Source organism: Rhipicephalus microplus, chromosome X, assembly GCF_043290135.1.
Source record: "Rhipicephalus microplus isolate Deutch F79 chromosome X, USDA_Rmic, whole genome shotgun sequence".
In the NCBI taxonomy this organism is placed as follows: domain Eukaryota; kingdom Metazoa; phylum Arthropoda; class Arachnida; order Ixodida; family Ixodidae; genus Rhipicephalus; species Rhipicephalus microplus.
The window spans coordinates 217,526,192-217,540,066 of record NC_134710.1 but is presented as its reverse complement, the minus strand read 5'-3'; the positions used below and the strand labels follow the sequence as shown (position 1 = coordinate 217,540,066).

At 44.4% G+C, this 13,875-nt stretch overlaps 1 protein-coding gene across 1 annotated transcript; it reads left to right on the top strand.

Moving 5' to 3' along the window:
* The first annotated feature begins 1,310 nt into the window (after window positions 1–1,310).
* On the top strand, window positions 1,311–2,717 carry LOC119187487 (vacuolar protein sorting-associated protein 4). Its single transcript, XM_037435606.2, has one exon. It carries the CDS (start codon window positions 1,311–1,313, stop codon window positions 2,715–2,717), a length of 1,407 nt encoding a protein of 468 aa, XP_037291503.2.
* The last annotated feature ends 11,158 nt before the right edge of the window (window positions 2,718–13,875 follow it).

Here is a 13,875-nt window from a genome sequence, read left to right as displayed (position 1 = left end):
CATCGCAAATGCCTTAGGAGTTTAGGGGCTGTTGGTCATGTTCCATCGGAGCGTCATTATCTGCTTGTACCGGCCCCTACTATGCCGAAAGTACCCAGGATGAAGAGTTCATGGGCCTATTCTGTCTCTGCGCCGGATTGCTGTGGACAGCGACAGTTCAAACGATTGTCGTGCGAAATGGCACCTACACAGGTGTCAGTGCCGTACACTTAAACATGAGCGTGATTATGCGGACATCCTCTCTCGAGGGAGGAGATGATGTGGTGATGCAATTGGCAATGTGCCTTGCTTTCGTGCGCTTTACTTATTTCTTTCTTATTTTAGCGTACATTATTTTTTAATTATCGTGTGTTTGCTGTGCATTTCTTCACGCTAGTATCCTGCGCAATCCTTTACTTTTCTGTGTATACAGTAGATTTTCATGGTTATTTTGCCTTCGTTACGTGTTTGGAGCTCGCAATTCAAGGGGGGATGATGTGGTCTCGGGATGTCTGTTATAGTTTCGGTTTCGAAACTGGTTCGCTTGCCCCTATGGGGCGTTGTATAATTGTATATATAGAGATGCTCGTGTACATAGTAAAAAGAGTTTTCCGCCCAAGGCTCGTGTGTGCCACTTCTTTCTCCTCCCCGGCCCGCGGTTCAGACGCCGTGCCTCGTGTTCTCCGTGTGCCGCGTCCGACACACGATGCACGTCCGACGTCAGTATTTGATCCCGCGACCTTTGGGTCAGTAGTGAAGCATCATAGCCTCTATAACACCACGGCGTGTGTTAGTTCAATGAGTAAGCATGCGTTTACAGTCGTGTATAGGTGTTAAAACTGTGCATATCTTACTTCGTGTATGAAAATCACTACCAATACCTCAACTTTCAAGGGAAACAAGGGAAACTTTTTATTACTTCATGCACCAGCTACGTTCAAACAGAAACCGCAATTCGTACGAACGGACTACATATTCGAAAGAAAAAAAGTGAGGAGGAGTGTATAGAAAGTGCTATGGAAAAGATAGTGATAAAATTTAATATGTCCCGGAATATGTTGCCTGTAGCAGAGTGCTTGAAGGTAAATCCCCACATTACGGCTTTTCCTCCGTTCAGCTTGCATTATGGTGTTCGGTATTCACGCCTGCTCTTTTTATTATGTTCTAGAATATCACTGTAATTTCTTTGCGCTCTTTTCTCCGGTTCTAATTTACTAAAAGCAATTGTATGACCATCTTGACCAAGCGCGTACCATTACAAAGTGGGTATCTGGGGTATCGTGCCCTTTTTGTAGAGGGTGCGAGCCATTGATGAGGAGCAAGAACACATGATGACTTCTAAGCCAGCATCGGCAGCGACGGACATCAAAACTGCGGTAAACCTCTCCAAGCAAGCTGCCGACGAAGAAGCCAAGCGACAGTTCGCAAATGCGTACCGGATCTACCGCAAGACCGTGGAAGCCTACCTCAATGCCACTTTTGCGGTGCGAACCATGTGCTCTCCGTACATTGACAGGGTGTTGCGACTGAAGGATCACGCGCGAGACATCGACCAAGACGTGCTGTGCGCGGGCATGCCCGAAATGAGTTGTCTACACCAGCTGTTTCTACTGGGCTTGCTTCTGCCCCCCTGGTGTCTTCCGGCAGTGACGGTGAGTGCCAGGAGAAGGATCTGCTATATGAATGACATCGTAGGCATCGACTCAGTGAAGGACAAGTTCGCCCAGATTCTCATGAATCCAAAGGCAAGAGGAGCATCCGTCATACTACTCTACGGACCCCACGGCAGTGGCAAAAGCTTTATAGTCAGGGCAATTGCGTCCAAGTACCCGGACAAGTCGCTATTCATCGTCAACATTGAAGCGTTGATGGCTGCCACAATTCAGCACGAGGGTATGAAGCTAGCAAGCTCGATTATCAAGAATTTTAAGAAGCACGATTGTGCCATTTTGGTTCTAGAGGACCTTGATCGCCTCTATTCACACAGGGTAGAAGGAATAGGACGAGAGATTGATGCCATGAGAAAAGAAATAATATCCTACATGCAGGAAGTGAAGGAAAAGAGAGAATTTCGTGAGGTAATAGTCGCCACTGCGAGAAAGCCATGGCGCTTGGAAAAGAGCATGCTGGAGACATTTCAGGCAAAGATCTGGCTCCCTCCGCCGTCATTTGATGAGCGTGTGGCCATCATCACGCGCGAGTTGGGAAAAGTAAGGTGTCCTTCATTCACAGAGAGTGATATTCACGATCTCGCGTCGCGAACCGAACGATACTCGTGCTACCAAGTCATGAGCACTCTGCGATTGGCTTTGGCTCGCAATTTCGACAAACTGGAGTACATAAAGCTCAAGGAAGATGCTGAAAGAGTCGACCACGTAACAAAGGACGACATTCTGGTTGTTTCCGACATACTTCGTCCAGACATGAGCGAAGATGACTTGGCTAAGTATCGCGAATTCACGTCAGTCACCAGTTTGCAAGCGGGTGTCCCTTCAAGCACCATGCTCCCATCAGCTGTCAGAGCTGCTGATAGCGGCCGCGGAAGCGCCGTTATTGACAGCCGTGGTGGTGCTGCCGAAACCAGTGTGGTTTCCAAAGCTACTACAGGCACTCGCGTCGAAAATGGCGCTAGGAGCTCGGTACCGGGCCACACCGACGCGGCCCCGGAATTTTCTGGATCTCGAGGAAAGGATCATATGTCTCCTCACGAGATCAACGAGCGGTATCGCAGGCGTTAAACTACGTTCTGTGTTTACGCACATTCACCCAATCTCGGCGCATAACCGACCGTAAATAAATTACACGAAGAATAAAGAGCCTAAATGAAGACGAAGCCGTCAGTTTTTCGTTTCCGTTCATTATTTCATTGATTGATTGATTGATTGATTGATTGATTGATTGTCACGGTGTAGTAGATTCACCGCATCATTCACCGCATCATTCACCGCACAGTTACACACACAGACCTTTTATAAAGACTCGACCAACCCGCGTTATACACAATATTCAACAAAATACTCGCCGTATGTACTCTAATTAGATACCGATAAGCATATACTCAGATCACAGTTCGTAAAAGGAAGGCACAGCCAGGGTGCACACATCACCGTTGGTGCCAGCCGGGGAAACCAGGAGCGTTCCAGACGCGACGCTTCGAAGTCGGGGCTCGATATTCCTCTGGTGGTCTGGTAGCCAGGTGGTGTGTCGTGAACGGTTGTCATCGGTGTACTGCAAGACGAGTGATGTCCACGTACACTGGCCAAGACTTTGTCAACCCTTCAGAGCCACAGGCTCAGTGGCACCAGGCATCGGCAGGAGCCAGGGTTTTTTCTCCGCATGGCTGCTTCTTCCGCCGATCTCTGCTTCTCCTCCAGGCGCTGCTCCTCGACTTCTCCTCTTCCTTCTCTCTTTTTTTTTAAAGATTCCCATGCCATGAGGTTCCTCGCGTCTCTCTTCGTTTACTTTCACTTTCGTTGTCAGCGTTGCGTTCACTCAATGTCGTTGTCATCCATACTTCACCGGCGTCCTTACAAGCAACACATGACACTGATATGTGGGCTTTAACGTCCCAAAACCACCATGTGATTATGAGAGATGCCGTAGTGTGGGGCTCTAGAAACTTCGACACCTGGGGTTCTTTGACGTCCACCCAAATATGAGCCCACAGGCCTACGGCCTACAGCATTGTCACCTCCATCGAAAATGCAGTCACCGAAGCCGGGATTTAATCCCGTAACTCAGGGGCTTACATATATATATATAAATATATATATATATATATATATATATATATATATATATATATATATATATATATATATAAATATATATATATATAAATATATACATATATATATATATATATATATATAAATATATATATATATATATATTGTGGGCATTTAGTATACCAATCTTCTTCATCTGTACATTATCATCATTATCATGTGTTGCTCATGCATCCTCATCGTTGTCATGTAGCATCATCATCTTGGTCCGTTCATCTCAGCTGTCGGCTGCCGGTTCTTCGGGCCTAATAAAGGCCTTCCAAACCAAGACTTCATACGTGGTGGAGGTGCTGTTGGATCCCCCGTCATCCTCTCGCACATCGGGGAGTCGTATACATCCTACATCGAGGATGTCCTTTCACTTTGCCGCCGGGTTGACACCCCAATGACAGAGTCAGACAAGGTACGCCAGCTTCTTAAGGGGATTGGACCCGTCGCGTTCAATGCCCTTGCAATCCAGAATCCGGCTACCGTTGCTGACGTTGCGACAACCTGTCAGCGCCCCGAAGAACCGGCAGCCGACAGCTGAGATGAACGGACCAAGATGATGATGCTACGTGATAACGATGAGGATGCATGAGCAACACATGATAATGATGATAATGTACAGATGAAGAAGATTGGTATACTAAATGCCCACACTAATTCCCCCCACGTGAAAGCGGCCAGCCTGGCCGCGGCAAGTCAAGGGGACAAAGAACGTCGCATGAAGGGCTTCATACGGGAGACATGGACGACCTCAGTAGTTCGATAACGGCGATCAGCTGGGGCTACAAGTGGCGTCACACGATAATTCACTGGTGAAGTTTCTTCAAGAACTGTGTACGGCCCAATAAACAGTGGCTGGAATTTGTCGCACAAACCAGGTGTGCGAATAGGCGTCAAAAGAAGCACTTCGTCTCCAGGTTGAAAGGATACAGCACGATGGGATTCATCATAAACCAGCCTTCTGTCTTGCTGTCGGGCTTCAGTGTTTATACGAGCACGTTGGCGGTTCTCTGCGAGCCGTAAAACGTATTCCTCTGAAGAGGATGGAGATGAATCCACATGGCAAGTAAAGAAAGAGACGTCCAGGAGAGAAGTAGGGGAGCGTCCATAAACTAGGTAAAATGGTGAGTAGCCGGTTGTCCGCTGAATAGCCGTATTGTAGGCGAAAGTGACGAATGGTAGGACTACATCCCAGTTCTTGTGGTCCGGTTCAATGTAGGCGGCGATCATGTCAGAAAGAGTGCGGTGGAATCGCTCAGTGAGGCCGTTAGTTTGGGGATGATAACTAGAGGCACTCTTGTGAGTTGTGCCAGAAGCGCGAAGAAGTTCGTTCACTAGTTGTGAAAGGAAGGCCCTTCCACGGTCACTGAGCAATACACGTGGAGCACCATGACGCAGTATAATGGCTCGGAGGATGAAATCGGCAATTTCAGAAGCTGAACCGGTAGTGACGGAGGCCGTCTCGGCGTAGCGCGTCAAATGGTCGACGGCTGTTACTATCCATCGGTTTCCAGCAGCACTGACTGGAAGGGGGCCATAAAGATCGATGCCTACAACTTCGAATGGAGTGGCTGGGCACGGAAGAGGCTGTAGTGTACCGGCTTGAGCAGATGTGGGTAGTTTTCTAGATTGACAGGTAGTGCAGGACCCAACGTACCGAGCTACACTAGTGGTATTACCTGGCCAATAAAACCGACTTCGAAGGCGATCGTAGGTTTTGTGGTAACCAAGGTGACCTGCCGTCGGATGGTCATGAAGTGCTCTGAGGACTTCGGACCGAAGCGATCGGGGTAGAACGGGAACCCAGCGCTGACCGTCAATATATATATATATATATATATATATATATATATATATATATATATATATATATATATATAGCCTTCTTCGAATATGCCTAAACACATGTTACTAATATTTGTAAATGTTCGGAGTAGTTATTGAGGCGTTATATTTCTGGACAGAAAATTTTCTTGCCAAGAGGGTGCTTCAAATATTGGGCACGGTATAGAAACTGTGTCGCGCTAAATAACTCATATAAATTTACTAGTTTCACCATTACTACAAAACATTTTTTTTAAATATCAAGGCACCAACCTCACATTCCTATGACAGTTTAATCATTATTATTTTAACCTTCATTACTTTTGACCTTGACTGAAATTCATCTTTAGCGTCCTTTAGAGCAAGCAAACATTTTCTCGCGAGTAATATATTATCATTGCAGGCTTTGTAGCTTCCTGTAAAAGTGTTGAAAATACTGTGGTATCCAAAGAACCAGAAAAGTTCCCATAATATTGCAACAAAGTTGGGAAAATTAACTTTTCTTTCATAGTGCGGAATAATTTTCGCAATGCAGAGTTGGCAGTAAAACTATGATTTAGGCATCATTATGTAGTACGCTTTGTTGGTGTAATATATAGAAAATTTCAAAGGAGTAGCTTTTGTTTTAAGCTAGGAAAAAGATAAACCTTTCAACTGAAAAACCACAATGTCGTACGACGTTTTTCTTTGCCTCACCTTCACGGCATAGCCCGTCAGTGCAAAATTCCAGCGGGGACATTCTCACAGCAAATAATGCAAGTGACACAACTTATTGCCGCTTATTTTAGTACTGCTTCTGTATGGAACGTCGGAAATGTAAATAGTGGCAATATTATAGAGCGGTACTTCCCCTCTGAAAAAGAAAAAGTTAAGAAAGCAGGGCGTGCAAACACAGACACAAGAAGAAATTCAAGACAACCGAAACATCTACTAACAATTCAAGATGTGCAATGCATGGTTTAAGTTTGTCGCGTATTATCACTAGAATAGGTTCTGAGGAACAACGCTTGCAGTGAAATTTAGACTGCGTTGGTAGTATCAAGGGATATAATATGCATCTAAAATCTCCTGATCCTAACCGGCCTTTGGTTAATTATTTTGGGAAGAAACTCAGACCAGTAACTTCAGATAAGGAAGGGTATTTCGTAATTGTGCCGGACAGTATGTTCTAAAAAAAGGCATTAAAGCCGTTAACAGCCGTTAAGCACTAACGGCCGTAAAAAAGAATTTTAGAACGGTAAACCTTAAACAATTCGTAGCTAAGCAATGTACTGTCGACATTTTGTTACGATATAACCTTGAAAGAATAGCTTCTAAAGTTAACAAGGCTATATACCTTACTTTGGAACAGATTTTTTTTCAGTGAGAACATATAAGAACGAGATTCCTTAACAATTTGAATTCCTGGGAAGCTAGACATCTTTTGATGCAAAGTGCGGTTTTGAGCATCATTGAGAGGGCAAAGACAACGCTCTAAAGCAGTGACTATGGACCTTATGAAGTCACGGAAGGCAGAACTGTTTTGTTGTGTGAGGAATTAAAACTTGAAGGTGATGAAACGATGAAAAAGTTCGATGCACTAAAATTATAGAATTGTAGTAGTAATGCGGCAAGCATAGATATTGCTTGGGATCTAGTTCAGAAAACTCTGAAGGAGGAAGAAGTGAAGAGGCTGTTTGAAAAAAAAGGGAGGAAATTAAAATTAGGAGGTTACAGCTCGAAGTTGAGAGACAGCCTTTAGCTGTAAAAGGAGGAGTAAGTAATAGTCCTGAAAAAGCAAGCGAGCGAGAACAGGAAAAGTGCGAGCATGAGAGCGAAGGTGAACAAAGAGTTCAGACGGAAGGTCATAGAAGAGAAATCAAACATGTCGGGGTCCAGCAAGTGTGGTCTAAGCTACACGCATTCAAAGTCGGCGAAAACATCATAAGTTTTCTCGCGTCTTTCGAGTGTGTTTGCGCAGAGGTGGGGCTAGACCGTGACTTTTGGACTGTTGGTTTATTATGCGTTCGTCCGAGTGATGTGGCCTGTGTATTGCTACACCTTTCTGACGAGGAGTATGAGAAATACGAAGTTGCTAAGGCAGCGTTATTCCGGCGCTTCGGTACTGCGGTTGAGAAAGAAGAAGGTGGAAGGAAGACACAGGTAAAGCTTCCATTCTCGTCAAAGAACAAACATGTCGCGAGCAGCGAGAACCTGTTAGAAAAAGATGTGTCTCTCTACAAATGGGTTAATGTAGAGCACGTACCGCATGAGGCCATCACTGGTCCAGAAGCAGTGACGTTTGAGGAGAGTGTTCCTTGCGGGGCCTAGGTTTGTTTCAGGTACTCGAAAAGAGCTAATGTGGAGCTTGAAACATTCCTCGTGCCTGAACACGTAAATGACTGTCCAGAAAAGCGTACCGAAGGTAACTCTAACTTTCAGGTTAGTAAGAACGCCACGGTGAGGCCAGTAGGGCGTGCTAGAGTAGAACAGAGTGTAGAACACGGCATAGTTGTCAACAGCACGCAGGTTTGCGAGCTAGGTTGTTGCGCGAAGCTGTCCGCCAGTCTGGCGGGCAATGGAGACTATGCCTTGCAAGTAAATGATTGGGACTGTGAGGGCGAGATAGGTAACAAGGGAAAGAAGAGAGTCGACTAGCGCGAGCTGCAAACGAGGAGTCAGGAAAGGAGCACTAAGAAAAGGAGTAGACGAAAGTGGTGTCACAGAGTCTGTGATGCGACAAAACGCACAACCCGTTTAAAGAAGAGCTCGAACTATTTGAAGGTAGTAGGCGAAACGAGGCGTTTGTCATCGGCCTCGAAGAAATTTCGCATGCACTCGAGCCACCTCACGAAAAGAAAAAGAAAAGCAGGTTGGGCGAAAATGTGGACAGAGGGAAGTGGACACTTCTCCCACAACAGCTTTGAGTTGGACAGAGAAGTTTAAACTCGTTTCCCCATCTAAGGTTGAGGGGAAAAAAGACTCTTGATAACCAACCGCAGTGGGCTCCTGAGAGAGCCTTCGATGAGATCGTCACGATGTAGGACGACATCTTTGTATAGATGTTCACCGTGTGGCGAGAAACGCTTGCTTGTAAATAATGTAGAATCTCACCAGTCTCTTCATGGTCGGCGTCTTCCACCCGAGTCCCCGAAGCCGGTAACGGCAAAGTCCCAACACTTGAGCAACGAACAGCAGCGGTGGGATCCTGACCAACCGACAGATTCAATGGCACCTAACTACAATTGACGTTAACACGACGTTACGGCTGTATCGTAGGAGTACAAGTGTAATGTTTATAAAATTAGATAGTCAGTACAGCAACCACGACTGACATTTCACGAACATTAGAATCTATTCAAAAAGTAGTTACAAGACCTGGCGTAGTTTTGTGGTATAACGCTTGATTACCACGCAGAATGCTTGGGCTCAATTCTCGATGGGACACTGACATTTATTCTTTGCATTCGCCGGGTCAGAACTGCCAGTCTCATGTTTCTTCTTTACGAACACACTTTGAAATTGTCGATGTTTGTTCTCGTCGTTCCTGGATAGATACTATAGGTGTCAATCAGCTGTGGCACATACCCGCATACCAGTGGCACATACCCGCCCACAGCTATGTGTCACTGTCTGGCGAGAAGTGTTTGGTGACGTACGCGACGGGATTGTGACATTATTCATGTCTTGGCTAGGGTGTCATATTCGTCAGTCTATTTTACCCTCCCATACTAATTTTGGTTCACGTCAAGTTTTGGGGATGATCACGAGAGCACCAAGACGTAAGCACCCGAGAGCACCCAGCCATGCATGGCATATAAGTCATGGCTACACGCCACGCTCATGGTGCGCTCACACTCGTTTCGCTAGCTTAACATATACCGAATTTGGTAATACGGACGTGAATTGAGAGGAAGGTATATGACGCGTCCAATCATGATAATTATGACATGCATGTCTTGTAAAACATGACTACATGTTACACTTATAGTGCGCTGACGGTCGTTTTGCTTGCTCCAGATATACCAAACTTGGTATCGCGTAACGTGAATAGACGGCGAAGGTAAATGACACCTCCAAACATGATTATCATGACATGTGCGTCATGTAAAACATGACTAAATGCTACACTCATAGCATGCTCACGGCTGTTTCGCTAGCTCGACATATACCGAATTTGGTGTCACGTGACATGAATAGACGACGAAGGTATATGACACGTACAAACATGATAATCATGGCATGTGTTTCATAACAGGAGACGGCGAGACGGCCAACTTCGCAAGCTGCCGAACACGCTCTACCATGCGGGTAGGGAATGCAACAAGTATCCACAAACAAGCCTACACAATCACCAACAGAAGACCAGAAATAAGTACAGCTGACAAGCTAAATAGCCGAAGACCATCTACCATCACGTCAAGGAGGAGGAAAAGCAGAAGGAGGACATTAGCTACCGGCGTTTTTGTGGCTGAATTTCTGGCAGTTGTGCTCACCTTCAGAAAGTTAACCACAGAAGCTACGTACATGACCCGTTATAATCAGCTATACCTTATCTCTTTGCGTCGCACTTTTTCTGTGTCTTTGCATTGCACTGTAATAAAGGCGTTTAGTACATTTGTCTCCACGCATTTGAACAAAGTTCAATTACTTTTTGCGTCTGGACATGAGGGGCTGCTCTTTTTTGAAATTGCCAATTTTTCAGCGAAGTCCTCAATAAGTGGGCTGATTTTACTGTATACCCTCCACCATTCGCTTACGTGATCGCTGCACGATTGCGCGGGCGTAATATTAATGAAGCTTTCGCAGACACAGATCTGACGTATTCCACCGAATATCGGCTCTTATCAGGCACGTAGCCAGGATTTTTTTTTAGGCGGGAGGGGGGCGAGGGCTAATTGTTTGAAAGAAAGTATTTTCTTGGCAAATGGAAAGAAAGTTGTCCGGGAGTATAGAAGAGGCTTAATTACGAGAAGAAAATTGAAAATGAACACAAAAGCATATGCAGCAAAAGAGGCGAGTTAATCAGCGATGAAGAGCAAATTTTGACACTTCAGTAAAGTTAGTGAGTGTGCACCAAAAAGAATGCTATCCTACCAAATAATGTCGACGGACAAGTTTCATACAAAAGCAGTAACGGAAAACGAGTGACGGAAACAAAAAAGGGGGTAGGGGAGGTAAGGAATCAGTCGTCCACTACGCATGTGTGCAGACAAAAAAAAAATATTGGACGCTTTTTCTGCCGAAGTTCTCACACTCTGCCTTAACAACAGGCCTGTGAGAAGAATAGTAGCCATTTTATGGCAGGAATTTTTATTATTAAAAAACACACACATACAAGAAACCTATATTTTATTGGACAACAAAAAAACTGAAACACAGAAGCTTCTCTGACACAAAAGAGGTATATTAGCATTCATTTTACCAAGCAATATTAAAGAACAGCATTGCCAATCCATGGCTTTTTCATATACTAGAGGTCAATGAAAAAGACAAAAAAAAAGAACATCCTATAGTCTGGCCGAAGAGAGTGGTTCACGCTACAATTTTCTTGCGTCCCGATTTCTCCATAAACACCGTGATAACTTCGTTGACAATGGCTTGTATCAGATGAATGGAGATCAGGGCCAGACCATCAAGCCGCCCTCAGATACGTTTCCCTCAGATACGTACCTCAGATACGAATTTCTCAGATACGTTTCCACTAATTTCGGTGTCGAGAAGCTGCATTCTGCAGCAGCTGAACTCAGTGAGAAAATTGGCAATATCTTGAGGAGTGTGAGAATGTTCGAGAAGCGGGTTTTGTGGCATTCAGCTGAAGCGTTCATCGCAAAGCGCGGGAATTAGTCTTCTTGCATGGCTTGCCATTTAGTTTTCCAGATTTTCCTTAACCGTTTAGCCATATCGTTGAGGTAAAAATCAAAAGCCAGCTGCAGAGATTCAAATTTGCCTTTGGAGGCGTGCTTTGGCAACACAAAAAGCAAACTTTGCAGTATTTTTCGATAGATTTCAAAGCGCCGTTTGAGGAAAGCTTTCAGGTCATCTTTAAAATCACCTTTCAGATTTGAGAGAAGCGTCTGCTCTAAGCAGTGAAAACATTATAAGAAAGGGGGGCCAATGTATGGCGGAAATGAACAAAAAGGATATAAAGGCAGCTGCAAAGTTTTGCAACCATCTCAATTCTCTGAATAATAAGACAAGCATGAAACAGAAGTTTATATATACAGTTCAGGGGGTTAGATTAGAAGGGGAGGAGGCAATGAAATATATAAAAACAATAATGACAAAAATTTAAGCACCAAGAAAGCGCTGCATGCACCGTAACAGATGAGAATGGACCAATTAGCGCAGTGGTTCCACTGCGACAACGAAAGTGGAAAAGGGCAGAAAAAAAGAGTTCCTAATTGCACATCAACAGACCCTGACGGCATACCAAATATGGTAATAAAGAAACTAGAACCAAACTTTAAGCAAACATTAGAAGAGGGAATGAGCAAAGCAATAATGAATGGTGACGCCCCCAATGGGTGGAAACTAAGCAGGATGAGCACGATCTATAAAGTAAAAGGGGACAAAACTGATATAAACAACTGCCGTACTATAGCAGTGAAATCAGTAGTTTACAGGCTGGTGATGCAGATAGTAAAGGAAAGGCTTCAGCCGTGGGTCGAGATTGAGGGAATGCTGGGAGAACTACAAAATTGGTTTTGTAAAGGAAGGAGGTTGGAGGACGATTTGTTTTCATTATGCGGTGTATTAAAATTGTCGAAAACGAACACAGGCTCCTGCGGTTGGCATTTATAGATATCAAGGGAGCTTACGATAGTGTGATTCAAGACTTGTGGGTAATATGGACACACTAGATGTAGAAGATGGAATAACTAATTTTACAAAGGATATCCATAAAAGTAACAAGGTAGTTATAAAATGGGAAGAACAGGTACCTGAACCTATTCAGAAACAACGCTGGCTTCGACATGGATGTTCCTTGTCACCTTTGTTATTTATGCTATATCTACGGGGACTAGAATCTAAATTAGAGGAGAGTCGACTCGACCTCAGCTTCCCTTTTGCCAGGCAAGGAAAACACATTGAACAGTCATTACCAGCATTGGTGTATGCCGATTATATAGTATTGATAGCCGACAACAAGGAAGATCTGCAGGGATTGATAGGCATCTGTGGTAATAAGGGAAATAGGTTAAATTTGAAGTTCAGCAGGGAAAGGTCGACAATCACGATTTTTAGTAATAACAAAGACATTGAGCATAAGATACTGGAAGTCACGCTAGAAATAGTGGATAAATACAAATATTCGGGCGTGTGGATAAATAACGGGGCTAAGTACCTAAGGTAGCATGAAAGATACGTAATGACTAAGGGTAACAGGAATGCAGCTGTAATGAAAAATAGGGCACTGTGGAACTACAATATGTATGACATTGTGAGAGGAATTTTTAAAGGTGCCATGGTTCTGGACTCGACGTTTGGCAATGCGGACTTGTGCATGATGTCACAGGTTCAAGCAAGATTGGAAATTAAACAACGTGGCATAGATAGACTTGCTTTAGGAGCACACGGGAATACCCCATATCAGGGGGTACATGGTGACATGGAATGGACATCGTTTGAGTGCAGGGATTCTATCGTTCTTGTTTATCTTTCTAGCAGCAAGATAGAATTTGAGGAGCGATTGAGAAAAATGGGAGAGGAGCGTTGGGCTAGGAAAGTTTTCAGCTACTTGTACATGAAGAATGTTGGTACTAAATGGAGGAAGCGAACTCGAAAATTGTCAAGCAAGTATTTAGACAACAGCAGAATACAAAGCCAAAAGGAAACATTGGTTAAGAAGAAGGTGAAGGAAACAGAGAGGGACATGTGTAAGATCCGAATGCTTACGAAATCATCACTGGAGACCTTCCGGACTTTCAAGCAGGAAATTGTAAAAGAAAAGATCTACGATGATTCTCGGGGTAGTTTTCTGCTGTTCGAGGCCAAAACGGGAGTATTGCGGACCAAGACGTACGGAGCCGAATACGAAGGCACAGACACGGTATGTAGTGCGTGTAGAGAGGAGGAGGAAACACCTGAACGTTTGATAATGTTCTATACAAGGATTCTACCCTATAGTCCAAGATAATGGCGCTGAATTTTTCAAAACATTGAGGTTTAGAGACAGTGAAGGCCAAATGGACTTTAACCGGTTAGAAATAATCAGGAGGAGGCTAACTGATTGGTGGTTACTATCAAGGCGCGAGTGAAATTAATCCTTAGACACATAGTGACAGTACTTAACTTTATGACTAGATGACGTGAG

What these genes read in the sequence shown, in the direction of transcription:
- LOC119187487 (XM_037435606.2), top strand. Translation starts at nt 1,311, where the DNA reads ATGACTTCTAAGCCAGCATCGGCAGCGACGGACATCAAAACTGCGGTA.